Genomic DNA, 13742 nt, shown 5'->3' on the forward strand with positions numbered 1-13742 from the left:
TTTACTAGTCTGGAATGATTCAAATACTTCTGCTTTTCTGAGAGAGGTACTGCCTATGTGTGTTTTTGTTTACAGTATTACGGAGCCTCCGACACCTATGAAGCTGTGTTAGCCAACCTGAACATAGTGTTTACTTCCCTCTTCTCCATGGAGTGTGTACTCAAGATCATCGCCTTTGGAGCACTGGTGAGTATTTCTGGGTTTATGTGTGGCGACGATGTACTGCTCTGTAAAAATATGAGAAGCCAATAAGAACATATATACATATTTATTTTCATGCCTTTTTTCTGTATTGAATGAATTTTACCATTTAAAATGAACAGAATGCCCATATACTAAACAAAACAAAAAACTGAAAACGTTTACAGCCAAAAACAGCTCTTCATCTGGGCCTGACTTTCAACTAGATTACCCTGTATCCCCCACTTTCTCCACCAATCTATGTATTACACTGTCTAATGCTATTCGGATTGTTGGCAATAATCAAATGATTTGTTTTTCAGTTACAAAACCAAAAATTTAAACAAATCAGAAGCTACAAAAAATCAGTGATAAAGTTATTTTACCGGCAAAAGATGCAGATGAGAGAAAAAAGTACAGACGAGATAGTTTGACAATGAATGGGAGGTGATAAAGGACAGAGGTGGGATTATAATATATTAACTGAAAAAATGAAAGTGAGTGACATATAGGCGGCCAAAAGAGAAGCAAAGATTAGAGAGCGGGTGGTGAGTAGACAGCATCAGCTCTGATTCATGGATAAACTTATGTACGTATTAGGCATGTCGTAAGCACACATAATCCCAGCCCTCAGAGATATTAGTGTCCGTGTGTGTGTATGTGCGTGCGTGTGTGTGTGTGTCAAAGTGGTTTATTTTAATATCCGCCTCCCTTGCTCTCCCCTGGTCCTTCCACTTGTCTAATGCACAATTTGGCTCCAGGCAATATGTGGGTAAGCAAAGAAGCAGAGGCTTATTAGCATTTTGTCCCGAGTATTACATGACTCGTTGCTTTGAGTGTCCCCACTTATTGAAAGAATGCTTTAGAAAATCTCTAATCAAATATAGATTGAAATTTTTTTTGCATATATATCTATAAATGGAGGGCTATAATAGAATTTTTAAAAGGTTTTGAAACTGAAAGAAATTCAAATTGGTTTTTGCTGTACTATATGTGTTGTTTGATGGATGTTATAGTCTTGTGATGCAGTACAATGTGTCCCTGGTGTGCTGGTATCTTTCCAGCTTCCCTTCACTGATGGTCAATTTGTCTCATCTAATTTCTTTCCTGTTCCTGTCCTACACTGACATTTGTTTTCTTCCACTTTCTTGTTCCCCTTCTGTATTTTTCTGTCCTTGTCTCATTTTCTAATTCTTTACTTCTTACTTTTTTTTCTCCTTGGTATGGTTTTTCATTTAAATATGACTTATACATCCTTTTGCTTGTTATTTTCATGTGATCTGTCTGCGCTCCATCCCATTGCGTTGCTCAATTTCTCTGTCAATCTTTATCTCTTCCCCTCCTTACTCTTTGTCTGCTTCCTTGCCACATCAATGTTCTTCTGCTTTTTACTGTGTCACTCTTGCCTCATGTCACCTCATATCCTCCTTTTTTCTCCTTTATCCTGCTCGTTGTTCTTCTCTGTCCCTGTCTCGTCTCTTCTTCTTTCTCTCGCTTTCTTGTACTTCTTTTTTCCCTCTCTCTTATGCTGATCACAGAATTATTTCAAAGATGCCTGGAATATTTTTGACTGTGTGACAGTTCTGGGCAGCATTACAGACATCCTCGTTACTGAGCTTGGGGTAAGTACCAGATTTTGAGGTGTCTGTGTACAGATGTTTATGTTTTACACTCCTGTATTGAAAAGTCAAACTGGAAGCAAACAGATGTGATATTACATTAGCATGTTTCTTTCTTAAACAGGCATGACTGAGGTATGTTTGGTGAACTTCAGAATGTGTTTGTGGACTTTCACATCTGCCTCACCATCTAAAAAACATTAAGTAGACAAGACAAGGAGTAAGGAGAGAGCATGAGTTAGAGGCCAGTGTTGAGTTGCTCAGTCATGCATGAGTATCTCTTGAAAGTCTTATATAATTGTCCCAGTTGGTGGGATGGGAATACAGCCAACCAGTGCCGAGCCACTGACAGGCAGGAAGGCAGGAAGCATGCTGATTACCTATAGTGAGCCATAGCCTCTCCAAGCAGCCTTTTAGTTTGTTATAATATTAGGGTGGTCAGTGGGTGCATCAGTTTGCAACTGCATCAGAAGTACCTGAAACAACAACAGCATCAACAACATTATGGGTATATTAAGATCAATGATGAATGAGTGCCCTAGATTTGGTGTGCAGCATTACATTTTTGCTAAATATTGCACCAAATTGCCTGTAATGACACGCTGAACCAAGTAAACAAAATGAGTTAATTCAGTTTATTTAGGACCTGCATTCAGATTTTTCAAATGTTGTATTACCTCACTATGTCCATTAAGGAGATGAAATTGTGTGTCAGTGCATTTATTATGTGATGCATGAAACTGGGTTGAGCATCATTTGTGAAACACTTGTTCAATCCTAAAAATCTATTTAAACGTAGAACCCCAAAAATAGTACATTTGTATAAATCTACATACAGAAGGTAATCAGAGAGACTCAACCTAAAGCTAATATTTGAAGGTTGGTACAAATGTTCTTTGTATATTGTTGGGACATATTTTAAGAAAAGACTCTTGTTGCGTAAGAAGTAAACTCTGAATAACAGATGGTATTGATAGGAATACAGGGAGTGCAGAATTATTAGGCAAATGAGTATTTTATCCACATCATCCTCTTCATGTATGTTGTCTTACTCCAAGCTGTATAGGCTTGAAAGCCTACTACCAATTAAGCATATTAGGTGATGTGCATCTCTGTAATGAGAAGGGGTGTGGTCTAATGACATCAACACCCTATATCAGGTGTGCATAATTATTAGGCAACGTCCTTTCCTTTGGCAAAATGGGTCAAAAGAAGGACTTGACAGGCTCAGAAAAGTCAAAAATAGTGAGATATCTTGCAGAGGGATGCAGCAGTCGCAAAATTGCAAAGCTTCTGAAGCGTGATCATCGAACAATCAAGCGTTTCATTCAAAATAGTCAACAGGGTCGCAAGAAGCGTGTGGAAAAACCAAGGCGCAAAATAACTGCCCATGAACTGAGAAAAGTCAAGCGTGCAGCTGCCAAGATGCCACTTGCACCCAGTTTGGCCATATTTCAGAGCTGCAACATCACTGGAGTGCCCAAAAGCACAAGGTGTGCAATACTCAGAGACATGGCCAAGGTAAGAAAGGCTGAAAGACGACCACCACTGAACAAGACACACAAGCTGAAACGTCAAGACTGATGAAATGAGAGTGAGTTTTTTGTTTGTTGCCTAATAATGCCTAATAATTATGCACAGTAATAGTCACCTGCACACACAGATAACCCCCTAAAATAGCTAAAACTAAAAACAAACTAAAAGCTACTTCCAAAAACATTCAGCTTTGATATTACTGAGTTTTTTGGGTTCATTGAGAACATGGTTGTTGTTCAATAATAAAATTATTCCTCAAAAATACAACTTGCCTAATAATTCTGCACTCCCTGTACATAATCTGTATTTAGGAGATGAAGCCATTTCTTGGACAGAATTAATTTAAGAAGAAATTCAAAAACTATCCCCAATAATGTTGAAGTCAGAGTTGTAGAGTATTTGCAGCTGTAACCAAGAATCAAGAGCCAATGTAACAATTACTACTGAAAGGCTTTTCTCTCTTTTTTTTAACAATTTATAATAATGCAATATAAGCCGTAATAAGTGGAGGCTATGTGCTCTGTATATTTCTTGCCTCAACTACGTGGAAAATCCACCTACATTGCAAACATTACATTATTATAACCACCTCTGCTCTTCTTTGACAGTTGCATCATTACTATATATCACATGACTTTGGCAGTCAGTCCTATTGGGTGGTGTATGAGTTTTTGGTTACCTTGTATGTGGGTCACATCTTAGTACTGTAGCTTGCTTCATTAGAAAGGTTGAGAATTAGTGCCTTTCAAAGAGATGCCCTGTTGTCTCTCCACTCTAATGCCTCACCAATCTTACCATTATTATAAAAATATAGATCCCAATTGATTGAGTATGGTTAGATGATTTCCTCTCCCCTGTGTTGTATTGTTTGTTTCTACCTGCCTGGATAGGAAAATCTTCTATTTCTGAGTTTGGTTTGATTTGACTTGTTTAGCTCCTGGTTATTTTTTTTTTATTATTTATTTATTAGTTTATTTATTTATTAATTGGTACAGAGCGTGAATCTTTGTTCATTTGGTCTTGATTATTTCTACTCAAGATTTCATTCACTTATGTATCGACATACAGTCATGGATTTTTAGAATCCATGTATTTTCTTTTTTCATGCTGCCTTGATTCTTGGTATCAGCATTATGAATGTGTAAAATCTACAGACACTTACCTTTGTGCTAATTTCTCTTTGAATGACTGTTGATTTCTTTCTTGTTTTTATCTTTTCACATGCTTTCTTTAAATCGTCCTCAAACTTAACGATGATCTACTGTAATCTACTTCTCCAATCCCCTTCTCCCCTCAACACCTACTACTTGCTGTGATTCCATCCAATCAAAATGCACTATGATTCCTCTGTGTCCACCCATGACAACTGGCTTGGTCAATCTCTCTGGTTGTTCTTCGAACCAACCAATAATCCAAAAATTTGCTGCTATAAACCATAACTCTGCAACATCCACATGTAGATGGTTTGTAATTTTTTGGAGATCTTATTTTACTGCATGTGTTTCAGCTGCATCCCAGTCAACGTTCTGGCTCTGGAATGTGTACAGTTTGCTTGACTGCTTTGCTATGATCACTCTGAACCCTTAACTTGTACATTTGCGTTTGTTATCTCCCAGCTAGTCACTGTATATCTCCACAAGCGTGTGCTGAAATATATCCTTTACTCAACACTAATATTCGGTTTGTAAAGGATTGGGTTTTAGAAACTACAGTAGATGGTAAAATTTATCCACATATATGTATAAAAGTTGCTGGGAGAGTGTTTCTAGTAACAACATATTAAATCCAAAGCTTTGACAGTGGCAGGAAGAACAAGTGATGCATGTTGCCCATTGCATGCCACTGGCAGAAACCCCTGTACACACAGACACACACAGAAACATGCAGCAATGCAATATAAGCAGTAATTGAATAAAGCCTGCATGTGCTGATACCAGTTACTTTTGAGCACTTCACATCTCAACCTGCAGTCTAATAGATTTATCTGCTAAACTATGTACAGTTTATTAGTCACGTGTTCAGTCTGATGAGAGTGGAAAATGGTAACCTAAAGAAATTCACCTATGTAGTAATGACCTTTGTTGATCCTTGAACCACCCTCTGCTCTTATTTGACAGTGACATCACTATTGTATGTCACATGACTTTGGCAGTCGGTCCTATTGGATGGTGCATGAGCTGCCGTTTTTGCTTGCCTTGCATTGGCTGCTTTGCCTTGTGTTTGGTTCACATCTGCATGCTGCGGCTTGCTTCATTTGAAACGTTGCATATTTTGCCTTCGGAGAATTAGTGCATTTGGTTGTCTTTCCAAGAAGTGTCCTGAAGTCCCTGCACTCTAACTCCTCACCAGTCCTAACACAATTACTAAAAACATATATCCCAATTGGATGAAACTGGTTAGATCTGGATGATTTCCTTTCCCCTGTGTTGTATGGTTTGATTCTACATTACTGGATATGAAAAGCTTGTTTGGAGCCTTGCTGATTTGAGTTTGGTTTGCTTTGACTTGTTTGGCTCCTGATATTTTTTATTATTATTTGTATTGAGTTTGAATCTTCTTTAATTTGGATTTGACTGTTTTTCTTCTCATTTTTTTTATTCGTCTGTAAGGAAGATTGCCTGCATAATTTGAAGTACGACTAACTATTTTCCTTCCCTTTCCATTCCCCAATCCCCCCTCTTGTTCCCTTTTCACAATCCTTTATTTCTGTTCTCTTTCCCTTGCTTTTCCCTTTCTCAACTCCCCCATTTCTCTGGTTATACTGTGGCTGTATTGTAGAATAATTTCATCAACCTAAGTTTCCTAAGGCTGTTCAGAGCAGCTCGTCTCATCAAACTGCTGAGACAGGGAGAAACCATCCGAATCTTGCTCTGGACCTTCGTTCAGTCTTTCAAGGTTTGCTTCCAATTATACAGCTTATTACCCTGAAAAATCACATGCATTGATATGTGTAGACGCTACATGTCAGTGCAGTGTATTCATTGTATAGATCCCTTCCTTTTACAAAAGAGGTTTTGGTGCAGTGCAAAAGTATATTAAAAAAAAGAATTTGATTTTGATTTGAACCTTATATTAAACTGTAAAACGTGTTGTTAAAAGGCATTATTCATTTTAAATTGGCTGCCAGCAATTCTTTTAGAGGAAGCTGTTCCTAACATTGGTAGCATTGTTGTGCTTAAAGGTACAGTGTACTGTATGTGTATCATACAAAGGAGCCAAGAGAGGACGGAGGTCTTCATATTTATTTTCACTACATGTTTGAGGTTAAACTTTTAACTTGGATTTCAAAACAATGGTTTTCAGAAATTTCTGGAGTCCATGGAGGGATTTTCATAAGACCAATAGAGGCACTTACAGTGGGGCAAAAAAGTATTTAGTCAGCCACCGATTGTGCAAGTTCCCCCACCTAAAATGATGACAGAGGTCAGTAATTTGCACCAGAGGTACACTTCAACTGTGAGAGACAGAATGTGAAAAAAAAATCCATGAATCCACATGGTAGGATTTGTAAAGAACTTATTCGTAAATCAGGGTGGAAAATAAGTATTTGGTCAATAACAAAAATACAACTCAATATTTTGTAACATAACCTTTGTTGGCAATAACAGAGGTCAAACGTTTACTATAGGTCTTTACCAGGTTTGCACACACAGTAGCTGGTATTTTGGCCCATTCCTCCATGCAGATCTTCTCAAGAGCAGTGATGTTTTGGGGCTGTCGCCGAGCAACACGGACTTTCAACTCCCGCCACAGATTTTCTATGGGGTTGAGGTCTGGAGACTGGCTAGGCCACTCCAGGACTTTCAAATGCTTCTTACGGAGCCACTCCTTTGTTGCCCGGGCGGTGTGTTTTGGATCATTGTCATGTTGGAAGACCCAGCCTCGTTTCATCTTCAAAGTTCTCACTGATGGAAGGAGGTTTTGGCTCAAAATCTCACGATACATGGCCCCATTCACTCTGTCCTTAACACGGATCAGTCGTCCTGTCCCCTTGGCAGAAAAACAGCCCCATAGCATGATGTTTCCACCCCCATGCTTCACAGTAGGTATGGTGTTCTTGGGATGCAACTCAGTATTCTTCTTCCTCCAAACACGACGAGTTGAGTTTATACCAAAAAGTTCTACTTTGGTTTCATCTGACCACATGACATTCTCCCAATCCTCTGCTGTATCATCCATGTGCTCTCTGGCAAACTTCAGACGGGCCTGGACATGCACTGGCTTCAGCAGCGGAACACGTCTGGCACTGCAGGATTTGATTCCCTGCCGTTGTAGTGTGTTACTGATGGTGACCTTTGTTACTTTGGTCCCAGCTCTCTGCAGGTCATTCACCAGGTCCCCCCGTGTGGTTCTGGGATCTTTGTTCACCGTTCTCATGATCAGTTTGACCCCACGGGATGAGATCTTGCGTGGAGCCCCAGATCGAGGGAGATTATCAGTGGTCTTGTATGTCTTCCATTTTCTGATGATTGCTCCCACAGTTGATTTTTTCACACCAAGCTGCTTGCCTATTGTAGATTCACTCTTCCCAGTCTGGTGCAGGTCTACAATACTTTTCCTGGTGTCCTTCGAGAGCTCTTTGGTCTTGGCCATGGCGGAGTTTGGAGTCTGACTGTTTGAGGCTGTGGACAGGTGTCTTTTATACAGATGATGAGTTCAAACAGGTGCCATTCATACAGGTAACGAGTGGGGGACAGAAAAGCTTCTTACAGAAGACGTTACAGGTCTGTGAGAGCCAGAGATTTTCCTTGTTTGAGGTGACCAAATACTTATTTTCCACCCTGATTTACGAATAAATTCTTTACAAATCCTACCATGTGAATTCATGGATTTTTTTTTTCACATTCTGTCTCTCACAGTTGAAGTGTACCTCTGGTGCAAATTACTGACCTCTGTCATCATTTTAAGTGGGGGAACTTGCACAATCGGTGGCTGACTAAATACTTTTTTGCCCCACTGTATTAATTGTGAGATATTCCACCAGGTGATAGATAGATAGATAGATAGATAGATAGATAGATAGATAGATAGATAGATAGATAGATAGATAGATAGATAGATAGATGCAGGATCTAGCTTATTAGTTAACATTTATTGTGTCTCTTTTCAGGCACTGCCTTATGTTTGCCTCCTCATTGCCATGCTGTTTTTCATCTACGCCATCATTGGGATGCAGGTGGGTGAGAACCTCAACCTAAAACTTGCTCCAGTGCTGCTGGGATGCATTAAATATATTTTATAGTATAACTATAATGACGAGGAGTGCAGCATACTAAATGATAGTGAAAAGAGTGATCATATTTGGAGTATAATAGCAAGAGAAGGAACATTACAAAAATGTCAAAATGGGATTTATGTCTTAGTTTCAGATTGTTACTTATAATCTTTGTTCCTGTATGTTTTTGTGGCAAAAAAGACTAAATGTTCAGCGATCAACAACCATCGTCTAGTTTTCACTTTTAACAGTATCATTGTGTTTGACAGCTGTTTGGGAATATTGCAATTGAAGAAGTTGGAGACAGTGCCATCAACCAACATAACAACTTCAGGACCTTTGTAGAGGCTCTTATGCTTCTCTTTAGGTGCTTTTATATGTAACTCTGTAAACCTATAATATACATTTCCATGCATGCCCCAGTCTCTCTTGAGGTCATTCAATTCTGGATAGGTAAAATAATCTTTTTGTATGTTTGAAGGAGTGCAACGGGTGAGGCATGGCACGAGATCATGTTGGCGTGTCTTGGGGGTAAGGACTGTGACCTCAAGTCAGGGAATGTAGATCCAGATTGTGGCAGCCAGTTTGCCTACCTCTACTTTGTGTCGTTCATCTTCTTCTGTTCATTCTTGGTGAGCCCCCGGGTTATCCCAGTTACTGACCGACATAACATAATATAACATTACATGACACAACACAGTGCAATGCAATGTCACACAGCATGACAAAACACATTATAACATACACATAACTAGGGATGGCATAACACGACAGCACAACATAAGATGACTTGACAAAACTTAACATAACATCATGTGACCGATCATAACATCGTAACATAATGTATCACGATATAGTATATCATAACGTAACATGAAATACCACATTGTAACCTGACATATCGTAAAATTGCATGACATAACTTGGTATAACGTAATATGACATAATAAGACATAACAAGACTAACAATAACATAAAATTGTCCATCTTTTAGTTAAAGCTGATTAAGTAAATTAGCATTTCACGTCACAGCTATTAAACCAGTGATTTTGTGAAATCAGTGGCTGTTTGTAACTTTTTTTGTAACTTTTCTGTTTGTATGTGTGTCGCTGTGTGTGTTTGTGTGCATGCATGCGTAGATGCTGAATCTGTTTGTAGCTGTTATCATGGACAACTTTGAGTACCTGACTAGAGATTCATCCATACTAGGACCTCACCATTTGGATGAGTATGTCAGGATATGGGCGGAGTATGACCCTGCTGCCTGGTGAGTTATATAACGCCTATACTCAGGTGTAAAGAGGCACAAGCACAAGGAACAGATCTGTTTACACATGTAGTACTTGCACATATATTCATAAAATTATACTTTTAAGAGTTTGTACATACAACAACAAAGACACTATTTAAAACCTGATATTTAGACACCTTTAATGCATCTTTTTCTCTATATTTTAATAAGCTTGCCCACACAGAGAGACGCAAGAAGTTAAAGCGGCTACTTCTCCTTAATTTTGAGATTTTCTTTTCTTTTTTTGGTGTGAAGACTTTTTTTTAAAGTGATACAGTGAACAAGAGAATTGAACACATACAAGCATCGGCTTTTTAAAACATTAATTTACTAAAGAAATAGCTGCAAGGGGGCTGTAACGGATCTGAGTATAACCTCATCAGACATCTGGTTATCTCTCTCACACCGTACAACCCCTCCCACTCTGTCCTCGCCTTTATTGTAAACTCCCTTCACCCCTTCCTAACACTCTCCCTCTTCTGGAATCGGTATACTGTCAAAAACTTAACACGGCAACGTCTACACTCGAAACTGAAGCTTCCGTGTAGTCCAAATGTATATTGTAGACATGCTAAGTTTCATGGTATCTGTATTCCAGTGCCTGTGTTTTTCCCTCATGCCTTCCTATAGAATGCACTACTATAAATAGAAAATACAAATAATATGGTGTGCAATAAATATGCTGTGCACCATTTCTATTGTACAGTTGTGTTAGGATTGCCTTTCTTGAGACTAACATGCTATTTTTTAACCTCTAAGGAAACCAAGTAATAAACAAAGAAGAAGAAGAGAATACAATAAGAAGGCACTGTTTAGGACAACTTTAAACAGAATGTGCCATTCAGTTATGTTTCTGCTATTTCTGTATGTGCATGTAGAGTTTGTATAAGTGCATTCAAGTGATGTCGTAAGAGTCAGTTTTTACAGTTCTTCTATATTGTAAAGTATTTCCAGATACTGTGTTCTTGTCAATCTTGTATTCTTCCTCCCAATGTCCCCTCTTCTTTCTTGATGTGTGTGCCTGTGTGTGTGCGCGTGCATGTGTTTTTCTTGTGTGTGTGTGTGTGTGTGTGCGCGTGTTTGTTAACTCCCTGTATTCTTCTTGCAGCGGGCGCATACATTATAAGGACATGTACAGTTTATTACGAGTTATCGACCCGCCTCTTGGCTTAGGCAAGAAATGCCCCCATAGGGTGGCCTGCAAGGTTTGACTTCCATTCAAACAAAACTTCTTAAATCACTCTTGCTAGCCACAGCATCCAGGAATGGAGTGAATGCCGCTTTGTTTTCTTCTTCATTTCAACTTTACAACTTTGTTTCCACCATTATCGACTTGCATTCTGAACTGCCGAGAGAATGTGCGGGACAATGCAGACACCCAGAGAAGCATGCGAAATGCATTAACCGAAATAGGGAGGGGTAATTCACATCAAGGCGTTTTATCATGTTGGAAAAAATAATCTTTTTTTTTTTTTTTAATATATGAGCATTTTTTTTCCTTTTGCTTGCTGTGGAGACATGGCTATAATGTAGCAAGCTACGGTCGCCCACTGTAGTGTTGCATTGTTCTTGGTTGTTGGGGGGTTGGGGGAACGACAGAAACTGCATTGACACTTCTTCCCTCACTCCTTCCTCTTCCTTTTCCTCTCCTGTCTGAGCAGGAGCAGCTTGGCGCCCGCTGTCAGGCTCTGCCTGTTCTGTTCTTGCACAGAATTATCTTCTGATACTACAAGAGGATATTTATTCCTTAAATTCTTCCTCTTGCTCGCCTCCCTATCCACTGTCATTTACCCTGTTCTCTGATATGACAACCTGTTAGAGAGTACTGTTACTCAAAGAGAAGCCACACAGCCAAAACAGTCTCTCCAAATCCTCCCAATAACCTTGTCTCTCTGTTGTTGTTTTTTTTTAAACATTGTTTCAGTCATCTCTCTCTCTCTCTCTTGCTTTCTGTCTATCTTTCTCTAAAATCTTTTCTGCTACTCTTTCACTCTCTCTCCATTGTATTTCTCCTTCTTGGAATATCTGCATCTCTCTCTTTCTTGTTAACGGGGTGGTGGCATGGCTGATGATGCAGTGGCAGGATCAGTTGCAGGGAAATGTATGACATGCTGAGGCACATGAGTCCTCCACTAGGCCTCGGGAAGAGGTGTCCAGCTCGGGTGGCCTACAAGGTCAGAAAGGCCCCCATCTTCACCCAAGTCTTCTATGGGTGATGTGGGTTTTTTGGGGGGGAAGGCTATCTAGAACAATGATTTAAATTATCAACGTGGTGTAAACTTTTAGTGTCATTGTTTCTTTGGTTCTGTTCCTGTTTCTTTTTGTGGAAAGTGGGGGTGGGCTGGTCGGTGTTGTGACGTTGTGTGGTGATGTGGGACTTGTGGGTGGAGGTAGCAGGATGGTTAGGTTGACGGGTTTAGATAAGGGGTCTGTATCCACAGGAGGGGATGACAAAGAGGGACCTTCTCAGCTCATTTGCACCGTGTACAGCTCACATACACAAAAGCACAAAAGGCACACACCTCACGATTAGTAGTGTCCTCGTTTAACTGTATAGATCAATGCTGTATGAAGACATTAAGACACCTATTAAGCAGATAAACGTGTCACACATGTAGGCACCCTTCAATACATACACTTACACAGAAGCATGCGTGTGCAGCAGGGCTTGGAAGGTCCATTAGACTTATGTCCTCTGACTCGTTCCATCCTGTGGATGAGGTAGACGCATACACAGAAACACACAGAAATAGGTCATATCAACCTACACAGATATTTTCTGTTACTTCTCATGGTAGAGAGAGCAGAAGGGCTTGTGTCAGTGATGTGTTTTCCTCAGAGAGCCTTTGGTTGCCATACAGAAGCAGTTCTTTTTCTGTCACCCTTCATGTAGCAGCTCCAAGCCCCCAAGCAGCCTTTTCTATCTGCAAGTCCAATCTTCTCTTTGTCCTTTGGTTCTGTCGTCAATGCAGTTCTATTCTGTTTCCAGCCCCCCCCCCCATTATCTCTGCATATTGCTCCCTTCTCCACACATGTACACTCCCTCACTTTCCCCCCTGCATGGCCAGTCCCCACCAACACCACCGCATCACTCCTGCACATGCCCTATTTGTCAAGTACAATACAGGTGCAATGGATATCATGCAAACCGTTAGATTAAGAATATACTAAACATTAATAACACATTTACATTACATGCTACACGTGATCAGGTTAAAAAAAATCTTTTTCAGATTACTGTTAGCCTGAGGAGGCAGCAAGCCACACAATCTGTAGGCACAGACGATCACTCCATTGCTTTCTCCACCTCCCACTTCTCTTCCAGTAGAGCTGGGGCAAATAGTGCAGAGATTTTACATGATTTAAAGCTGCATGTGATTAAACACGTTTATCCGATTACATAAAAGAAGTCAAGATTGCTGACGTTGTGATCTGATACAATGTGCTATTTGACCCAAGCTTTTTAACTCTCTACTTTTCTGTTTTTTAATTGAACATTTTATGTTTAACACCCGCCATCATCCAACTTGGGCCTATAAACTTTCAAACTATGAGCCTCCTTCCTGAAATGTAAAAGTAAAAATACCAAAATGTATCCTGGTAGGTGTGCTTAGCATTCTATAATGCTTTTTATGCATGGTTGAGCATCTTTGTCTTCTCTGATAAATATTACTAGATCCAAATTTATTTAGCATAAGTCTCAATTTGCTTTCCAGGCGAATCTAAATCTTAACTAGGACCTTCCATCCAGTCCACCTAATAGCTATCCTTTTAGTGTCGCTGCTTTTAACCCTTGATCTATTCTCTCCTGAAGAGAGACAGCATGGCTTTTCAGGCAGGACTGCTTGCTTTATTTTTTTTCCCTTTACAGACACAGCCAACTAAGTATGGCAGTGATTCC

General features: G+C 39.7%; 1 protein-coding gene across 6 annotated transcripts in view; it reads left to right on the forward strand.

Moving 5' to 3' along the window:
- Positions 1–13742, forward strand: part of cacna1aa (calcium channel, voltage-dependent, P/Q type, alpha 1A subunit, a) — a 68989-nt gene that overhangs the window by 37211 nt on the left and 18036 nt on the right. For all 6 annotated transcript variants that reach the window (XM_082530642.1, XM_082530641.1, XM_082530637.1 and 3 more), the window contains 8 exons: positions 76–186; positions 1719–1802; positions 6114–6230; positions 8446–8511; positions 8820–8917; positions 9032–9182; positions 9690–9817; positions 10950–11046. In XM_082530642.1, the coding sequence (XP_082386768.1) occupies positions 76–186; positions 1719–1802; positions 6114–6230; positions 8446–8511; positions 8820–8917; positions 9032–9182; positions 9690–9817; positions 10950–11046 (852 nt within the window). The remainder of the gene's footprint in view (positions 1–75; positions 187–1718; positions 1803–6113; positions 6231–8445; positions 8512–8819; positions 8918–9031; positions 9183–9689; positions 9818–10949; positions 11047–13742) is intronic.

Source organism: Aulonocara stuartgranti, assembly GCF_965226115.1.
Source record: "Aulonocara stuartgranti genome assembly, chromosome: 4".
Taxonomy (NCBI): Eukaryota; Metazoa; Chordata; class Actinopteri; order Cichliformes; family Cichlidae; genus Aulonocara; species Aulonocara stuartgranti.